Below are 20,300 nucleotides of genomic sequence, written 5' to 3'. Positions count from 1 at the left end.
CAGCCTGGCCTTGAACACCTCCAGGGATGGGGCAGCCACAGCTTCTCTGGGCAACCTGGGCCAGGGGCTCACCACCCTCACAGCCAAGAATTTCATCCTAGTATCTCATCTAAATCTCCCCTCTCTCAGTTTAAAACCATGCCCCCTTGTCCTATGGCTCCCCTCCCTGATCCAGAGTCCCTCCCCAGCTTTCCTGGAGCCCCTTTAGGGACTGGAAGGGGCTCCAAGGTCTCCCCAGAGCTTTCTCTTCTCCAGGCTGAACCCCCCCAACTCTCTCAGCCTGTCCTCACAGCAGAGGGGCTCCAGCCCTCCCAGCATCTCCGTGGCCGTGACATACAATACTGTCTTCTTGACAGTAAATTAACAGGAAGGAAATGAAACCAGAGAGCAAGAAGCTCGATGGCACAAGGGATCCGCTCCCCTTTACAGAGCGGAACAACGCACACCCGCGTGATGATTTTACCAGTCTCGTGATTTCTGTGGCCTGACTGGTGCGTGGGGTTGGTAGCAAACACCACGTGCAACGTCTGGGCGGCAGATCTACCCCAAATCCCACGGGGATAAGTTCAGCGATTGTCTCTCCTTCCTCCCTCTGCAACCTCCCAGGCTGGGGAAAAGGAACCGCCACAATGTCACCTCCCTTTCTCAAGACACAGGAAGGAGGATCTGAGTGCCCCAGCTGCCTTTGCACCTCCCCGAGATGTCACTGCGGTGCCAGCCCTGCGTGCCAGTGGCTGAGTCACCTCCGACTCACCACGGCAATCAAAAAGGGCAGTGCAGCAAAAGCAGGCAACGGGACTGTCCTCCATGGCCTGCCAGGCTCTGCCGTGTCCTCCCAGGACTTCGGAAACCAGCTTCCTGCAGAGAACTGGAGCCCCACTCCTCCTCAACCAGCACTTTTTGGGGAGATGGCCCATCCAAGAGCTTCCTTGGCTGCATTGCCCAACGCCCCCCCGCAACATGGCCCTGCTCTAGCGCTAGTGAAAAATTCAATGCAGAGGAAGGTTGAGAACTTCAAGAACTCAAGCTGGATGGTAAAGAAAGCAAAAGCAGCAGACAGAGAGCATCAATGCTCGCAGCACCATCCCTGCTGCTCACATGTACCTTCACGAGTACGAGCAAGTCCGGACTCGCTGCCTTTGTCCTGTAGCAGCTCCCTTTTAGACTCTCTTTATAAAGCCAAAGCAAAACTCCTGCCTTTGCAGCTTCCTTCTCCTAGAAAACAGAGCTGGCGTGAAAGGGCAGCTCCTCCAGTTCCCTCCTGCTCCGACAGTGCCAGGAGAATGGCAAGTCCCCCCCCCCAGAAAGCTTCACATGGCTTCTAACACCAACAAAAGCCCTCAAAACCCCCCTGGGCTTCAAACTTCATAGTAGCTACCTCCTCCTCATGTTATTAAATAACTGCATGGGAAATGCCTACAGTGATCCCAAACATCTGTGCGGATGGGGTGAAGGACCTCCATGGCTTGGTTGCCACCAAAAAGACGAGGTCCCGGTGCTTTTCTTGGCCATGCTCAGTGCTTCCCCAAACACACAGCCAACTCATTCAACCTTACAGAAAACTAATCCAGCCTAAAAATCCAAAAGGAGGAGTGCTGCACTGCAGGAGGGGGTTGAATCAGTCCAAGCCTACCCCCAGCAAAGCCAAGGTGGGATCCTGGTGTCTCTTTGGGTGTAGCACCAGGAGATGCACCAGGCAGGTGGAGAGCCCTGGCGGCTTCTTGCCTCCAGCTGGCCCAGGCACAGCTTTGGCATGGGAAAGATGCTCGATAAGGAGAGAAGAAGCCCTGTGTGATACCACCGCACTGAACACAGGGAGATGGAAAGGGAAGGTGAAGGCCAAAGAGAGACAGGAGAGTTTGGCCCGATCCAGAAGCAAGGCAGCTGCAATACCAACCACTCTGAGAGTTTACTTTAAAATAACTTTATTACAACAGCAATCATAGAATCACTTAGGTTGGAAAATACTTTTAAGATCACTGAGTCCAGCCGCAATGGGTGGCTTTTACCGTAGCTCAGGAAACCAGAGGAGGTGGGAAAGGGAAGAGTTTTGTCAGAGTCCCGGGCAGGTTGGCAGACTTTCCTTCTCTGCTCCATGGGGTTTGATACTAGATTTTTGCAGAGCACCAAAATTCATTCTCCTATGAATCCTTACGCTAAACAGGGCTCAGAATTAAATCTCGTGTACAGGGCATTTGCGTTCTTCCTGTAGAAGTCAAACCTCACACAGTCCGTGCAAGGATGCAAGTGACAACACCATCTCCAAAGGGCACTGTACATCACTAAAATGTGGTTGCTTTCCCCCACTTTTTTAATCAAGTTCAATGTTAAAAATAATCAAACCAGACCCAGCCTCCCCGGGCAGGGAGGATCTGCAAGGAGAGCGGGCGGAAGGGCTGGGAGCAGCGGCGCTGCCCTCTGCTGATGGCAGCGGGACGGCGGATCTGCAGCCACCAGCTCAGAGCAACCAGAGGGAGGGCGCCAGGCTTTGCTCGTACACACCAGCCATGAGCTCATTTTTTCCAGCATCTGATTTTTCTTTCACCAACTCAGGGCGTTTTTCTCCTCCGTGTCACTCTGCAGACGCTCTCTTTTTAGCAGCTACTCACTCTGACAGCCGGTGCAGACCGACAGGGGAGCACCAAGGCGAGGAGGGTGGCAGCGGCAGCTCAAGACCCACTCATGCCATCGTCCCTGTGTTCCAGGTGACACGGCGTTGCTTGTGCTTGGCTTTCCGAGCAGGAAAATGGGGACAGCATCAAGGTTGAAATGCAAATGTGAAAGCATGAAGTAGAAGCTGGTAAGACTCAGAAGTGCCTGCATTAAAAAGCTTGCAAGATAATCAACCCTGATGTGGTCTCCTGGGGGAGCACCAACCAATTCCAGCGCTAAACAGCCCAACACACAGAGAGAAGCAGCACTAGGATATTAAAGAATTAATTCTTCCCACTTCTAAGCAAACTTAAAATAGGATATTCTGCCACCTTCTCTGTGCTGGAGAGTATTGCCCTGTAACTGAGGAGAACGCAGGCGCAAATGAGAGCACAGGATTCAAAACCCCTCCAAACAATTCCTATCGTACAGAGCACTATATAAAGCTCTTCACATCATGGAAATTAAGCCTGTTCTTTTGAAAAGTCACCATAATACAGTTTTACTTTTCATTATCCGTTAACAGCTTGGTAAAATGGAGTATCCTGAGAGATCGGCCCGTTAGCACACACTGGGTTCCCCCCAGAAGCCATAGATCTACCCCAGAACAACACTGCATTAATGAGCCAGAGCAAGGCCAAGAAGTCACAAATGAAATCTGCTGTCTTTTGTCACCTTCTGAATTTATTTTCCATGTTTGCTTTTAATCAGACATGGAACAGCATGAATTTCTTATGAGTCATGGGGTGATTCTGGTGGGAAGGGACATGAGAAGGTTCCTACTCTCTGCTCGGAACAGGACCAGCTCCGAGCTCAGCCTGTGCTGCTCAGGGTTTCATCAAGGCTGGCCTTCAAGACTTCCAAGGATGGAGAGTTTGGTCAGCCCGCTCCAATGCTTGACTGCCCTCATGCTGAAATAGTTTCTCCTTGTTGCTGGTGGTCTGTCTCTGTTGTGGTTTGGGTGATGGACAAGAACTGGATTCCAGATCTGGATTCTGTTAGTTAGTTAGAAGAGGCTTAGCTGCAAACTAAAATTACTGAACTGAAAATTGGTTCTGTTTTACCTCAAACCAGGACACTCTCTTGCTTAAATTCACCCCATCATCCAGTTTTGCAGCAACATGAGCTGGTGTTTGCTTTGGAATATGGTCTCCACCACCAGCAGCAGGAAGTTTTCCTCTTTAAACCTAAATAATTCCCTCCATTTCACCGCGAGAATGCCAGCTCCAGCCTAAACCTCACTCAGAAACAGCTAGTAACAGGGTAAGGCACAGCAGCGTACCCAACTTCTACCCAAAGATCCAACATTTAATAATTTAAATGGCTCATCCTCCTCAGGATCCCCCTCTAGCTCAGAGAAATTAGTTCCTCTGCAGACCATGAAATTAAAAGCGTCCAATGGACGTGAGCTCCAGCTCCTCTCCTGGGCAAGCTTCCTCCCACTGACCAACAGCCCAGGACAAGCGTCTCCTCACCAAGGCCACAGTCCCATTGCCACCACCCTGCCCCATTCACTAGCAGAGTCTGTGGGGTGTACATGGGATTCTATCAGAGAAATAACTGGTTTAAAGACAACTGAGGTGGTGGCAGAGGGAAGAGATGGGGAGATGTATCTTAAGCCATCGTTACTGCCAAGTGAAACAAGTTCAGTGGTTGATGGGACAGCTTGATGCAAGGGTTTAAGGGTTAAGTGCTACAAGACGTCCCTCCCCTGATCTCCACCACAAGAACATGAATCTGCAAGAGCAGGTAAGATCTTGTGCAGACAACAGAACCAGGGCCTGGGAGTAAACCCAGAGGTGTGTCAATGGCAACTGACTTCACAGCACAGCCCTTCCTGGCTGAGCGTCATGAGAAAGCTGGAAAGAGGACAGGGAACACTGGTATTGCTATTTTATCTCTCAATCTCTCATTTAACAGGTAGGGTACCCTTTGGAAAGTCATACTACAGAACTGAAGTGCTTGTACTATTACACTGACTATCCCTTTTTATTTATCTAGGTGGAGCTTGTAACTTAACTTTACCGTAACTTATGATCTGCTTCATCAGGGACACAAAGTCCCCATTCTTCCATCTTCACTGCCATCAAACAGGTCAACCTGATCAGCAGATCTCCGAAACAAGAGTACCTGCTTTCAACAGCCTCGGTCCACACCAACTTCCCACATACCTGAGAGATTCTGCAGGCAAGAGTGAGCAAAAAAAGGAAGTTTTTACCTTGCTGCTATCAGTCTAGTGGGTGTGTGCATGTTTTTAGGCCAAGTTAACTCAAATTCTGCTGAACTGTGAGGGCAGAGGGCAAGTGACAGTTGATCCTCCCACTGCGACTACCTTGAAAATGTTATTTCGGAAAGCCACGATGAAGTATGCAAAAATCATGTCTACCAAGCCATTATCCCTCTTCAGACCATGACGTCCGCCCGTGCACAAGCGGCGGCACGTACAGCCCAGCAGCGGTGATTTGCGGGCAGAGCCCAGCCAGTGCGGAGCTCACCACTCCCCGCGCCACAAACACCTATGGCCACCCACGCAGCACCACCCGACCCAAGTCCTCTCCCACTGTCCCAGGGTAAGCACACCACATCGTGCAATGCAGCAACAGTTAAATCTCGCAGCCCATACTCGGTGATTAGAAGCTTAAACTAAAGTTGAAACTTGCATTTCTTGATGTGCCAGATGACACAACATAGTAATCTACAACATGCCCGGTGAATAACAGCTGTTTGAAGTGTACAGAACTGCATTCTAATAATTGGAATTTTGTGCTTCACTTCAGAAATAGGAAAACCACTATTAAGAAAAACATGTATGAAAAGTTTTGTCCTTACTTAGATGCCAAAGGGCTCTTGCTACACAGAAGCTAGAGAAAACCTTCACACCAACATCCCACCCTCCAGACAGCCTGGAGGTGGTTTTGAACAGGCTGGGCAGTGAATCAATGCCCGTGCACAGAAATGGGTCCAAACTTGCCTGAAGAGAGTTTGGGCATCTGCCTTCACAAACACAGACCAGAACTAACATCTCCTGCACCACGGATCTAACCGGGCACATACTCACCATCCTGCAAGATCCCTGGAAGAGATTTTGCAAACTACTCCCTTAAGAGTTAGGCAGGTATCACTTGTCAGGTGCTCCCCAAAAATTTGATTAAAGTTTTTTGGGTCTGCAGGGCAGTCAGCAATTAACATAATTGGATCAGCATACCCATGGCTTCATCTCCACCAATGCAAGAGTTGCATAAGACAATTCATTTGAGGAACCCAGAGAAGCAGACGATCGCTCAGTCAAAACACTGTCAAGACAAAGCATTAGCCACGCATTGCATTGTTCTATTAACAGACACAAGGATTACATTCGGTGCACAGTCTAAGAAGTGCTTGTTTTCTGAGCCTTAAAGTGCATAAATATTTTTGTTTCCACTCTTTACTGCTCACTGCTGCCATTTTTACCTTCCTGAAAGGGTGAAGGTGTGAACAGAGGCAGCAGCATTGGCCAGCTCAGTGTGAACCACTATATAGGCAAGTCACTATATAGGAAGAATGTAAATGTACCGATGAGTGATGCCCAAACTTTGTAGTTCACACCACTGCCAAGCCCTAGAGTTTCTCAAATGCTATTATACACCTTATCCCATCAAACTCCTGATAAGCATATAAAAACATCAGTTTGCGGGTCACTTACCACATCCATATGTGTCAATCTAGCATAGGAATTGTTCAGAGCCAGGAAAAAACCCACACCACGCTCTGCACAGGTGAAAAATAAGTCCCATTCCTCTGCTAGAACAAGCAAGATCTGATCTTTTTTTTCTCTTAATTAGCAAGGCGGTTTGAAAACAGGCAATAACGGAGGCTGATGTGCTACAATACAACAGTAGTCGCACCCACACTTAATACGCCTTATGCACAGGCTGCAAAAATCACAAAAGGAAGAGGAAAAACACTCACAGAAGTCAAATAATTCTGATTTTATATTCAGTCTTTGCAAATCAAGGATGTCCTATTTTTACTATTCATTCAAGGCAAAAGTCTACAGAAGCATGTCAAAAAGCAGTAATTGAAAAACAGTAAACACCACAGTCTTGAAAATACGTTTAATGTCTAATCTTATACAAAAGTGACAGCATTTTCAAAAAAATATCAAATCCTGTATTTATAGCTTCTCACTATCATACAGCAATATTTGTTTCATCTAAAGAAAATACAGCAGCAGGTGATAATCTATACTTTAAAGATGTGATTGCTTATATTTCATATTGTAAACAAATGCAGTATGTCAATCTCAAAGCACAAGTCAAAACGAACTTCTCAGCAATTTAACTCAAATGATGCATAGAAATGTACAAATTCCATTGCAAAAGCTTCAGGCCAGAAGTTGCTCACACTTGACATAACATGTGATAAAGTTACTACACGGTATATAGTGACAACTTGAGTTTTTACACAATAGATTAACAGGTATATCCTTTTCACTGCTATGCAAAGAACTTTGCTCACAAAAACAAAGGGGTTATGAAACAGTTTTCATGACTTCAAGAAATACGAATATACACTGAAAAACATCCCATATATACTGAATTTTAGCCTAAATGTTCCAGTAATAAATCCTGCCTATTTCAGGAAGAACCTAGAAGTCTAGTTACTTTTACAAATCCCCCTTTCCAAAAATCATTACTTGCTACGTTTGCTGTATCCTTTCCTACCTCTTCCCATTCCCTGCAAAGACATACGGCCAGTGCAATTCCAAACTGGAGGGCTGCTACTGCATGATCCATTCATTTGGAATAAATGCGGGCTTTTTTCATTACATCAATTTGTAATCTAAGGCTGCAGGTATCAAAAAAAGCACTTGAACAAATGTAGTCAATGTTCTTCTATGTTTATTTTTCATCAGTCTTGCCAAGTTCTAAGCCAAGTCTGTTCTTTGGAGGGGCAACCGGAGCTTGTTTAAGGTTAATAAAATGTGCACTTTCGGTTCCTATTTCTGGGGTTACAGATGCTGGGCTTTAAGCTGAAGTGTTACATATTTTTGTTCAGCTCCAGTATTGTCTTCCTAAAACAAAAAATACACGTACCTTTGCTATTAGCTTTCATGACATTAGATTAAAACAGCCGCAGCTAGGCTGCCCGCTTTCTTCTGGAAAAAAGATTGCAAGACTTTGCCATAAAGGCTGAGACTACTAACAAGCATCACCACCAGGTCACCCCACTTGTTTTTAAGTCCATCACATGCATGCAGGACGCCACGATATGGTACTGGAAGAGAATTAAATCGATTTCACAGTTCCATGATACGAAGACTCCCTAATGAGCTACCAAGTTAAGCAAAATTTGTTCCCGATTCTACCTACAGAGGCTAAGCTGGGATATCCCCAACTGTGGATGAAACAAACTCTCCATGGTCAAAGCCTAGGCTATGAAGTATCTCAAAGAGTGCCGGAACTCCTCACTGACACGTGGCTGTGTGTCCTGGTAATGCTAAACCAGCATTGCAGCAAACCCCTTGCGTGCTCTTTGCACAGATATGGCAATATGAAAACTTACTGCAGCACCCCTTCAGAGGGGGGACAGCTAGACAGCAGTGTGCAGGCTTCTAGACATTCAATTAATCCTAATTACACTTACTCAGTGAGGTATGCAGACACGTAGCCGAGAACAGAGGACTTCTCCTAATCACAATATTCAGCGGAGGCCTGATGAGACCTCCTCGTTCTCAGCTGTGGCAATAAGGACGATACAAAGGATCTTTGTAGCTGATCGAACTAAACGCCGTGCCAAAAATTGCCAGGAAGGGAATTGTCAGGTTGGGGTTTTTTTTGATCTTTTAAGCTCAAGTTCAGTTTCCAGGGACTCTGAAAAAGTCTGCTGAGTTTACATAACCCAGCAGCAAAGTCAAACTTTAAATGACTAGAACCCAGGTTAGAAATAGGGAAGTACCTTACCTAAGTGGGAATCAGACTCTCTTTACATAAATCAAGCCAAACTTCCAACCACCACAGAATGAGAACTGGCAAAACGATGTCCTCATTTGCATGCACAAAACTCACATTTGTTGATCCAAAGTTAACTGCAATCCAGGTTACTTAATCTGCACATAAATGCCTGTTTGTGAACACAAACAGTGTGCTGACAAGTCAGACCGAGTATTTCAAATGCGTTATCTTCTCTTCCGTAGTCCCAGACTGAGCAATCGTTTTGAGTATATACAAAATGCTGAGAAAACCTTCAAGTTCACATGCTCTGTCTCTGTAGTTTGAATTACTGTAGCATGTTCAAAGATTAGGTTTCTTGACAAATATCTTGAAACACTTTTTATTGACATTTTAGAATAACCTGAAAACAGACAAAATATGACTATCCATCCATTCAGTGACCAGCACAAGTCTGGCAACAAGACTTAAAGCATTCATGGAAATTTAAGAACTAACTTTTTTTTTAGTCCTTGGGCCTGATTCTTTATAATCCTTACTTGGCAACTCCCATTTTGCCAAGGAATACTTGCCAAAGTTAAGAACCACAGATGTTAGTTTTATTTCTGCTCTTCGTAATTCGTTTTATGAAACCAAACAATTATGCCAGCATATAAGCAAGGTATATTTATGCAAACTGTTCCTTCATACCTCAAATGCACATACAAGAGGCAAGTATTCTTCATAGCCCCAAATGTTACTGAAACAAAAACTGTAAAAATCTCTGTAAGTAGTGGATGAAGGTGGAAAGCTACAGTATTTTGTTGCCCAGAATGTGTTCAACGGTAAGGCTGCAAGAGACAATAATTCATGGTCAATACAGGCTTTTCACAAAGCAGTTAATTCACAGTCACAAAAATTCTTAATTAAAAAAACAAAATCACCTTTATAATTTGTTATTCCCTCCTTACGTGCCCTAGAAGCAATCTCTCCAGACTGCAGAGACTAGAACATTTTCTTTTTCAGAAATTATGACACTGCTTTCCCCCCTTTTTTGCCTTTTAGAGAAGGCTTTCCAAGTAGTGGAAGCCCACTATAATGTGATGCTTAGACACACTCCAACTTGATATAATTTCACTGTCCTCATATATTTAGTTAAATATTTAAGAAGTTGGCTATTATTCCACTGACTACAGAAAGAAGACAGATGTGCTGAAATTCCTTACTTGCACTAGGTCTTATGTTACTGAATTTCCACACTTAAGAGTATAACATTTTAGAGTAAATCAAGACCAAAATCAAATACTCACATGGGGACCACCAGGCATTGATGGAGCACCAGCAGGACCAGATGGCACTTGAAAAGGATTAGGGGGTGTAGGATATAGTCCTGGAGCTGGATATGATCCTGTGGGTGGAGGAAATGGACCTGGCGGTGTAGGTCCCCATGTTCCAGGTGGAACCGTACCCCATGGTACTGTTGGCGCAGCCCCTGGAGTCTGGGTAGGAGCGGAATATGGCCCTGGGGGTGGATATGGCATGCTAGGTGCAGGATACTGCCCTCCCATTGTTGGTCCCCATGCTCCAGAGGGCATGGATCCCCATGGCCCAACAGGAGCAGGAGGTGCAGCTGGCTCTGTTGGACCACCATAAGGTCTTGGAAGCTCTGGAAAGGGCATATTTGGTGGAGGATATTGCCCTGGTGGGACAGGACCTGGCACAGTTGGGGGTGGATATGGACCACCAGGAGGAGGGCAAGAGGGTCCAGTAGGAGGAGGAGGAAATGGAGCAGGCGGTCCCGGGGGCATTGAAGGATACATTCCTGTTGGTGGAGGTCCGAATGGCACGCTGGAAGCGGACGTATTTGGTGGCAGTCCGGTTGGTGCCGTAGGGGGAGCGCTTGGGTTGTTCCAAGGATTTGAAGCTGGCCAACCCTGCGGTGGCTGACCGGGCTGTTGACCAGGTTTTGTGCTGCTCACTTTGGAGGTTTTAGCAGGCGACTGGTCTGGTAAAGCATCTGCCAACTAAAAGATAAAGCATCAGTGAGAACGTAAAATGTCTACTGGACTCACTAGTTGCAGACATTCAGCCACTACATGTTTACGTTTCAGTTGCCAAAAAGGGAGGAAGAGAGCTCTTTGTTGCTGCACAGAGATGACTACATTCATTTTTGTGCAGCTTCTATCATTAAGGTAGAAGGAAGCATTCTGGCATGCTGCAGTCAGAAAACCAAAGATGAAAGGCGACCTACCACACATAGCAATAAGCAATTTCAGCGCAAATACAGAAAGATTTTCATAGATTTCTATTATTAGTATTCTGACAGTATTAAAACACAACTCCTTTGTTAATGTCACAGCAGAAGAGAACCCACAAGGCACCTAGCAGCTTCATGCGCTTAGTCCACAGATTGCTACATCCACCCAAAAGGAAACCATCACAACTGCAATACAGAGGAAATCGCCTCTGAACTGTAAGCTCCCCTTCTTCTTGAAAAAGTACGTCAGCTTTTAGAATGAAGTAAAAACTGGCTGATCTTCAGGAAAGAAAAACTGTTACTTACCGAAAAATCATCAGTTCCAGACATTTTGCTGAAAAGTAAGGTAAGATAAAGTGAAATTTGTTGAAAATAATAGAAGTATTTCAAGCAAGACTTCATGAGACAAACTCTACATTTGTCTCATTCAAACCACAATCAGCGTTGAACTGGTAGCACTTCTTAGGAATGACTTTTTGTTAATGACTCCGGCCCATGCAGGTATGTGCTACCCAAATACTTTCCTCTTGATAAAGTCCGCATGAAAAGGAAAGTCTTCAGCCTCTACCTGTCCCATCTCAGACAGGACCAACACATAATGTAAATGGGTCACATTACACCAAGGAAAAAAATATTTCAAATATTCAGAGTGAGTAGGCAGCCTACCCAGACAGTGATGCCTGTAAAGTATTCAAGGTCTGTTCTAAACTGGGACTCTAAAAAGTTAGAGCAGGTTGCTTGCAGGTGAAGTTAATGAATCTAAAACAAAACACAATTAAATCCCCATGCAGATCTTATTGTCAGAAATAAAAGAACTATAGTTTGCTGATGCTTTATCCTCCAACCATTTCAGAACACACTAAAGGTAGCGGATGCTGTTATTTACGTTCACTGCAGACACAGCCAAGGTGTCATTAATGCACACCTAACTCCTAACCTCTCAACACACACAAGAAACATTGAAAACAGGAACCAGTAAGTCAGGTGTTATCTTTGCATGAAGGCAAGTACTTCACTTATTGCTTTCCAGAGCTTCATCGCAATGAAAACTGGCTTTGTCAATCTTCATTAGCCATACAAAAGGACAGTTGTCATGTTCAGTTTGACTAACTGACAAGAAATACTGACTAGAAGTGAAGAACTACTCTTGAAAGGATGATCAAGAGCAGGTGAAATAGGTGTACATCACGCCTCAGTGCGGCCAGAAGGTTTTAGGGGAGAGCATAGGAGACAGAGAACATCATAAGAGGAGGAAAAAATGCAAAATATAAGTCGAAAGTACAAATACTGCTGCCAAGGTGACACCCATGAAAAACAATCTTTGTTTTTCCTTGTTGATTGTGAAAATCTGAATTTTTACACTGAGATTGGTCTTGGGAACGGAGGTTTGTATAGATAGCCTCCAACAAACAGGCTTATAAACTCCATTAGATTATAAATTACAGAATGCAAATCATATCAACTAGAGTCCTCTCTGAAATTGTATTGTAAGTTTATTACTGTCTACACAATTTCCTAATTTTAAGACAGTACTGCATCAGAACAAGGGGCGGCTTAGCTCAGCATCCCATTTTATCTTCAGCAATGACAGCAGGGAAGACCAAGAACAGGGATGACACTCACCCCAATACTTCAATGATTCCAATCTCAGAGACTTCCTAAGTTATAGGCAATTTTTATGGAATAACAACCCTGAAATAATTTATTCTCCACAAACACATCTCGTTTCCCCGCTTGTACCTACAATATCCATTGGTGAGGAACTCCACAGGGCTCCTATTTGTTATGCAAAAAAGCACCTTTTTCATTCTAAACCTGGGTTTTACTAGATTCAGTTGTTGGTCCTTCATTCTTGCAGCTGAGGAAATGAGCAAATCTATTCTTATCCACTCTGCTCATGCTGCTCATTATTTTACAGATTTTTACCATTTTCTTTTAGCTGTTCCTTCTCCAGGCTGAGCTATAGCTTATTTTGTTGACCTTTGTGCAGCAGCTATTCCACACTTTTGATTATTCTCACTGCCTCTCTTTGAGGCTTTGCCAATTCTTTTGTATCTTTTCAGATGAATGACAAGAAAGAAGCACAGAGAATCCAAGATGTGGGATAACCATTGATTTATACAGTTTCATAATTATGTTCTGGTTTGTCCTCTATTTCCTTCATAATACTTCTTAATGTTTCATCTGCATTTTGATCACTACGGAACTGACACTTTTGTGGCAATATTTCACTCATCAGTGTTAAGGGTCGGCCCATCATTTTATATATGAAATTATATGCACCACTCTACATTTATCTACTCTGAATTACATCAGATTTATCGACATTGAATTATATCTGCCATTTTATTACCTAATCCTTACTTTCCTGAATGGCTTCATATCAGCAAGACACTGTTCATCTCATTTCCCAAGATATTTATGACCGCACTGAGCAACCCAGACCCCTGTGGAAACACAGTGAACTTCTCAAGTTTCCCCTAATAATTTAAATAAACCTTTTAAGAAATACATATCCAAAAAGTTAGCGCCCTGGTGGAAATCAGTGCCTAACTGCATGAATCTGAAGGTTTGGTGAAGCTCCAACATTAGCTTATAACAGTAGTAGTTCCTTCAAGTAAGTACAAATACCTAAATCTTCGTGCCAGATGAGGTACACTGTTCGGATCAATGACTATTTGTTTAAAGTTGAGAAACCAACTGAACTACATCAGGAAAGTGGTTTCTGCTCCCATTATTAATGGCTCAACCGTTCAAGAGACATCTACCAGAAAAAGTTCCATTCCTCTTCAATAGATAGCTCTTATGTTAAAAAGAGTTTGTCATTTTTTGCAATGAACCATGCTCAATAATAATCAGAAGTTGATACGTGCTTCTTAATGGCACTGTAGTGCAACTTACCTATGCAGACACAGAAGCTATTTGATATAACCCAGAAAATACAGGAAATTAATCATTAATATAGAGAAAAGTACAAAAGTAATTTTCTACACAAGTGTGCACGTAATGTCTTCATAACAAAAAAACCCCAACACATTAGAAAAAGCAACATCAAAACAGGCCAAGAGAATCATCCTTTCTTTAGTTAGATGGAGAGATGGGATAAGACCGACTAAAAACAGATCTACAAAAAGCCCAGAGAAGAAGTTAGAACATATGCTGCAAGGGAGAGAAGGAAGAAAGGAAACAGCCCTACAGGAAAACTCAGGAGAAAATCCCATGATCTGTCACAGAAGTGCAGGGTAGTAAATTCAAGTTAAAGCAGTGGATGAATACAGTTGAAACAGGCCTGCTTGCAAAACATCAACAAATATCCCAAACATTTGTCAGCAAATCATTTCAAAATATTTCTGTGCCATGAAAATTAAGGAAACAATTTTGCTGCATGGCTTGTGGAAAAAAAAAGTGTAGTTAAGCATAGCTTATAATGAGATTTAGTGGCTTTTTTACTTTGGCAAGCAGACTAGAGCAACATTTGTTGGCAACATTTGGCATAACTGAGTCAATGCCAAGCATGTCAAGGATCCTCTTGCAGACAGGATGGCCTACTTCAGGGATGTTTTTTAAAAACACATTTAATCTGGGTACTGCCACCTTCGTTTAATAAAAGAGAAACTGAAATTACCATTAGACATGTTCAGACAACATACGAACTAATTTCTCCTTAAATCTAGAATGTATATTCCTTTTGAGTCATTCAACACTGGTATAAAGAATTTCAATCAAAACCTTACAAAAATATAATTGATATTTCTGTAAGCGCATTGCCTGAGGCATTCACACACTCACAAATTAGAGTCAGAGATACTGTCAGACAGAAGACCTCCAAGTAACTCCATTTTAAAGTCCCCACCGGTCACACGTGGACTCAAGATTTTAGAAAAGTATACCGAATGGTGCTTTGACTAGATTTTTAGAGTCAGTAGAGTTAACAAATGGACTCTCATTTTCTCTTGAAGTTTTCCTAGAAAAGCACTGCACAAGCACTGATATGAGTAGAGAAAAGCTGGTTCACCTAACAGACGTCTCTTTTGCCACATTTAAACTCCACTTCAAATTATTCTTTCCTGGAGTTGAGGGGAAGAAAGAGTGACTGGAAGAAGGAGGGTTCAGGAGTTTAAGCAATTTGGCAGGGAGTAGAAAGACTACAGAACCAGCAGCATTCAAACCAAAGTCCTGCTTGCATCCACTGTGCTGTGAGATAAGATTTCCTTTGTTTTCTGAAGGCCGCCACCACTGGAAACATCCCCTGCTTTCCAGAAGCACAGAGCCTGCCAGCTCCAGATCCACTGGTCATGGCATCATTTCTCAGCCACCTCTGAGAACACATATGGCCAGAAGCACGACACTAAAGCGAGGGAAGAAGAAAGATGACCAATGTCTGGAAAAAAAAAAAAGCATCTAGGAGCAGCATCTTTCTCATCCTTTATCCTGAAGAGTGATGGGAGGGCATGGAGGACTTCCATCCATCACACCTACGCAGAAACCATACACAGCAAAATCTTCAGACCACAGTCCAAGGCCTCCCGGACACCCACGAGCTGCTCCCGAAAATTAACCGCAGGTAGATGAGACAAGCAATCCTGCCAGGGTCCACACAGCAGGCTGGAAGAAGGTTGAGAAGCACTTTGACACAGTACCAGTAAGCTAATTCTACCAGTAGCATTCAAGACCAAGCGGTGATTTTCAGAGAGGTCAGTGAAAACCCCCGTTTCCGGAAGCGTGGTGCTACACGTGGCATACTAAATTCATCAGTTTCCACAATAAAACAGCTCCACAGTGTTTTTTAAGCTCTAGACCCTTTCCGATCACATCCAGCCCAACTGAAACTGACTAGCAGCATTTTTTCCCATGCTCTTGCCTTCCCTGGCTTTTATCCATCACCAGTCCCTAGAGAACCCTGTTAGTGAGCTGCCCAAAACACTTTTTCTTTCTTTGACTAAAGCTATCCAAAACTAAGCATCAACTGCTTTCATATTTTTTTGAGCTGTATGACATTTTTCGAACACTTGATGTGCCAGATTTAGTTCCTGTCTCCAAGATCATCTTTCAAACACAGAAAAAATGCTTTCTAGATGCAACAGACTCTGCTGCATTTCCACTGGGTGGCATGCCTCTATCAGCAAAGAGGTTCTTTTGTCACTGTAACATGACTAATACCTACCAGCATAACCTCATCTACAACAAGATTTCTGCCCACATAAGTGTAACTACCCAACATAGCTATACAGATAAAATGGAAGAGACCAAAGCTCTGACAGCTTCTAAATGTTTTCTAAAATATGCAAATTCCTGCAGCTTCTACCTTCAGGCATTAAGCATCAACATTTTATAGCTGGCCTTTCCCTATCTTTAATGTCTTCTTGAAAGCCGCACCAATGCACTTGCGTATCGTGCAATCATTCAGTCTGACCTACACATTTATTCATTGGGAGAACAAAGACAATTGGTAAACAGACTGAAGGGGAAAAAACAACAATTACATCATTAGTAGCTACATGAGATTTGGTGATCTTTTTGCCCCTTCCCATGTCTGTTTTGACAGACAAAAAGTACAGAAGTCAGATTTTTAAGTTTTCAGATTTTCAGGACAGATTTAATTAAGACTGACAACCAAAACATTGCATATGCTATAAATTATCAACTACCGGAAAAAGTAATTCTTCAAAATAGAGATCTTACCCGTTTCCAAGACCTGTAAAATATAAAGCCATAAGGAACTGTAATCTGTTCCAGTTTTCCACCCATGACAGGGCCATTCAGTTTCACAGCTGTCTCCCCACCAAGCCTAGACCTAATCGCTTCAGATGGTCACCACATCACAACCAGATGGTTCCAAACCCGACAGACATATATCACTTCTGAGGTGGCTTGTTTGTGTGCCAGCTGTGATACAATCCCAGCCGAGAACAGCGAGACTCCACTGCCAGAGATTACTCCTGTCCACACCATCCTACCTTGTGAATCTTGCAAAAGATATATTAGTACAGCAGCTCAGAATAATTGAAAGATATCTTCCGTAGTTGCCTCTAAACTTTCTTGAGAGCTATCGAGCCCGTTCTCATCATGTCATCTGAATTTTTAAAAGTATGCTTTATTCCCCATTTATAGCTTTAGGTTCTAACTATCAATTCTTCAGAAGTCTTCCTGATCTAACTGTAAAAGCTATTTAAAGAATACCTCTGTTCTCCTCCTACGAAAGCTATACACTCAGGAATTACCAGCTTAACTATTTTTATTTCTTTTGGATGAAATAAACATATTGGCCCTGAGTGTAACTATCAAATTGGGTTCCCTTCCCACCAATAAAAACATTAAAACTGCGCGTCATGTTCCAGCTCCACCCCCAACAGTGACAAGCAAAACCACACACCTTCCTGCTCCTTTACAAAGGCTCTTTTCCAGGATAACTGCTTTTTGGGATACAATCTCACCGCATGGATACTGATGGCATCTTTCACATCTTGATTTGGCACTGTTAAGATGTGCTTGAATGAACTCAAGCTTCAAGAATATCCACAGTGCTTTCTAGGACTAGCTTGATATTTAACACAAATTTTTGCATCAGTCACTGGTCTCCACAGGTGCTGGGGAGGGCAGTTTCAGGGTGTGACAGTTTTGGTTTGTTTGTTTCTTTTTTTTTTAAAAAAAAAAGCTACCTTTGTTCTTCCATCCACTGACAATAAGGTTGAACAGCATCAGATCAACAGAGTTTTCCACGGAATCCACCTAGAATCAAGTTTTCTCTCAGAGATAAAACCTGTCAGATAAGTAGTTCCCTCTTCAAGAAATGTGCCCTTTGACACCACACAGTGCTGGCCTTCCCAGTACACCAGCTACCTTAGGCATATTAACATTTGATAAAAGGAATCAACTTCTCATAAACTACAAAAAATTGACTTGCCTGAGGCCTTCTTTAGTGAAGGATTTTTGAGTTAAAAAGCCACTTATACATGATCCACAGTCATTGATACAGTCGTTTATAGATTACGACCATATAGAATAAACATAAGCCGACAAAAGGTTTTACCCAGTCAAAACAGAGCAGCTACCACCATTACACCGAGTATAACGGGATCCGCTACGATCGAGCCCCCTCTGCCCTGCAGACATCAGCAAAGCCGCCCCCCCGCAACCCAAAGCGGCACCAGCCACCAGGCCGCCCCCGGCACCTCGAAGCCACACGCCCTCCCCAGGCGGCAGCGGGTCTCCGGGCGGGGCAGGCCGGCTCCAGCCCCTCACTCCAGCCCAGCGACCCCCGGCGCTGGCGGCAGGGCCTCTCCCGGGGGTGTGAAGGGGGAAGAGCCAGTTGCGGCCCGGCGGCTCCCGGGGGCGGTGCGGGATGGAACCTCCCCTCCCTTTCCCCCCACCTTCCCGCAGCGCTCAGGCCGGGCCGGGCGGCAGACCGGGTACCTGGGCGGGAGGAGCGCGGCCCGGCGCGGCGCAGGCCCGGAGCGAGGCGGCGGCCCGCAGCACCACCGCCACCCGCTACGCCCAGGCGGAAGCGGAACTGCGTCACAGGTCACGCCTACCACCCCCCCGCACGGCCGCACGGAAGGTCACACGCTTGGCCCCGCCCACACCGCGTGACAACGTCGTGCCTTCCCGCCCCACCTCGGGCCGGCGCTGACGGCATCCGCCGGGCCGGGCCCCGATCCCGGCAGCGTTAGGGAACGTGCGATCCGCCCGCCACCCACCGGTGTTCTCAGCGGCGGGAGGTGCTGGAGCGTGTCCAGAGAAGGACACCGAGGCTGGTGAGGGGTCTGGAGCACAATTCCTGTGAGGAGCGGCTGAGGGAGCCGGGGGTGTTCAGCCTGGAGAAAAGGAGGCTGAGGGGAGACCTTCTCGCTCTCTACAGCTCCCTGAAAGGAGGGTGTAGCCAGGGGGGGTCGGTCTCTTCTCCCAAGTGACAGGCGATAGGACAAAAGCAGGGCGAGGGAGGGGATTCTGCCCCTCCGCTCTGGGGAGACTCCCCTGCAGTGCTGCCTCCAGGTCTGGGGCACCAGCATAAGAAGGACATGGACCTGTTGGAGCGGGGCCGGAGGAGGCCACGGAGATGATCCGAGGGCTGGAGCCCTTCTGCTGTGAGGACAGGCTGAGAGAGTTGGGGGGGTTCGGCCTGGAGAAGAGAAGGCTCCGGGGCTTAGAGCCCCTTCCAGTCCCTAAAGGGGCTCCAAGAAAGCTGGGGAGGGACTCTGGATCAGGGGCTGGAGGGGTAGGATGAGGGGGAACGGTTTTAAGCTGAAAGAGGGGAGATTTAGATGAGCTCTTAAGAAGAAATTCTTTGCTGTGAGGGTGGTGAGTCCCTGTCCCAGGTTGCCCAGAGAAGCTGTGGCTGCCCCATCCCTGGAGGTGTTCAAGGCCAGGCTGGATGGGGCTTTGAGCAATGTGGTCTGGTGGGAGGTGTCCCTGCCCAGGGCAGGAGGGTGGAACTAGTTGATCTTAAAGGTCCCTTCCAACCCAAACCATTCAATGATTCTATGACAAGAGGAAATGGCCTCAAGTAGTTCCAGGCGAGGTTTAGATTGGATAATAGGGAAAACTTCTTCACCAAAAGGGTTGTCAAACATTGGAACGGGCTGCCCAGGGTAGTGGTGGAATCGCCATCCCTGGAGGTATTTAAAAGATGGGCAGACGTGGTGCTGAGGGACATAATTTAATGGTGGTTTTGTCAGTGTTAGGTTGATGGTTGGACTCGATGATCTTAAAGGTCCCTTCCAACCTAGACAATTCTATGATTCTCTGATATACTGTCTTGGCTGGCTGGTTTCCCTCTCAGCCAGCACAAAATCCCACCAAATTTTACTTCAGCGTTACCCAAAATGGCCAGTTTTCACACTTCAGACCTAAAGGATGGACAGCACGCCTGAAAACTTGGCAGGCTTTCTCATAAGAGAACTGTTTCACTGTGTACCTTCATATCCTCAGACCCTCGTGGCAAGGAGGACTAAATATATAGCACCATTTTCCTGCCCTGCCCCTCCGAGCTATGGCACTAATCCTGCAAGTATTTGCATACACAGATAATTCCGTTAAACTCAGCAGAAGCATGGGCGCGAGCGATGGCGAGCACATGCCGATGGTCTTGTCCCTTCCCGTTGCAGGTGCCTATCTATTTTCACTTTTCAAGGTCATTATTTGGCCATTTTTGAAGTGAGTGGGAAAAATCAGCAGCAGGAGCAGGCCCCAGGCGCTACGGTAGCTGCAAGAGGCATAAAACCACAATATTTTTACTGATTTATTTGCGTAAATGATTACTACTAAAACTAAAAGGGTATTTGCTGCAGACCCAGTCCTGTGATGGCACGATAACTCGGTTAATCTGCTTGTTCCAAATTTAATTAAACACCATGGAAAATTTAGGCTGACTTCACAGTTCTTTTGCAATTCCGAGTACAGTGATCACTGGGAGTTGGTGTAGAAACAGCACTTCTGGCGTGGCCTTAGTGGGAGAAATGAGAAAATAAGAGTGAAATCAGTCT

General features: G+C 45.1%; 2 protein-coding genes across 6 annotated transcripts in view; one reads left to right on the top strand and one right to left on the bottom strand.

Annotated features, from left to right (window-relative positions):
- Positions 1-20,300, top strand: part of WDHD1 (WD repeat and HMG-box DNA binding protein 1) — a 201,087-nt gene that overhangs the window by 113,207 nt on the left and 67,580 nt on the right. The gene's annotated exons all lie outside the window — the stretch shown is intronic.
- On the bottom strand, positions 6,732-18,357 carry MAPK1IP1L (mitogen-activated protein kinase 1 interacting protein 1 like). Its single transcript, XM_063332363.1, has 4 exons — positions 18,232-18,357; positions 11,125-11,152; positions 9,872-10,585; positions 6,732-9,412 (listed from the first exon to the last, which is right to left on the bottom strand). Exons 2-4 carry the CDS (start codon positions 11,146-11,148, stop codon positions 9,401-9,403), a joined length of 750 nt encoding a protein of 249 aa, XP_063188433.1. The 5' UTR covers positions 11,149-11,152; positions 18,232-18,357; the 3' UTR covers positions 6,732-9,400.

Source organism: Chroicocephalus ridibundus, chromosome 4 (assembly GCF_963924245.1).
Source record: "Chroicocephalus ridibundus chromosome 4, bChrRid1.1, whole genome shotgun sequence".
Taxonomy (NCBI): Eukaryota; Metazoa; Chordata; class Aves; order Charadriiformes; family Laridae; genus Chroicocephalus; species Chroicocephalus ridibundus.
Note: the sequence above shows the minus strand (reverse complement) of the source record. Positions and strands in the feature narration are given on the sequence as shown.

Coding starts and splice junctions, on each gene's coding strand:
- MAPK1IP1L (XM_063332363.1), bottom strand. CDS start 11,148: ATGTCTGGAACTGATGATTTTTCG. Junction 10,586..11,124: donor CTGGAACTGATGATTTTTCG/GTAAGTAACAGT, acceptor TTTATCTTTTAG/TTGGCAGATGCTTTACCAGA.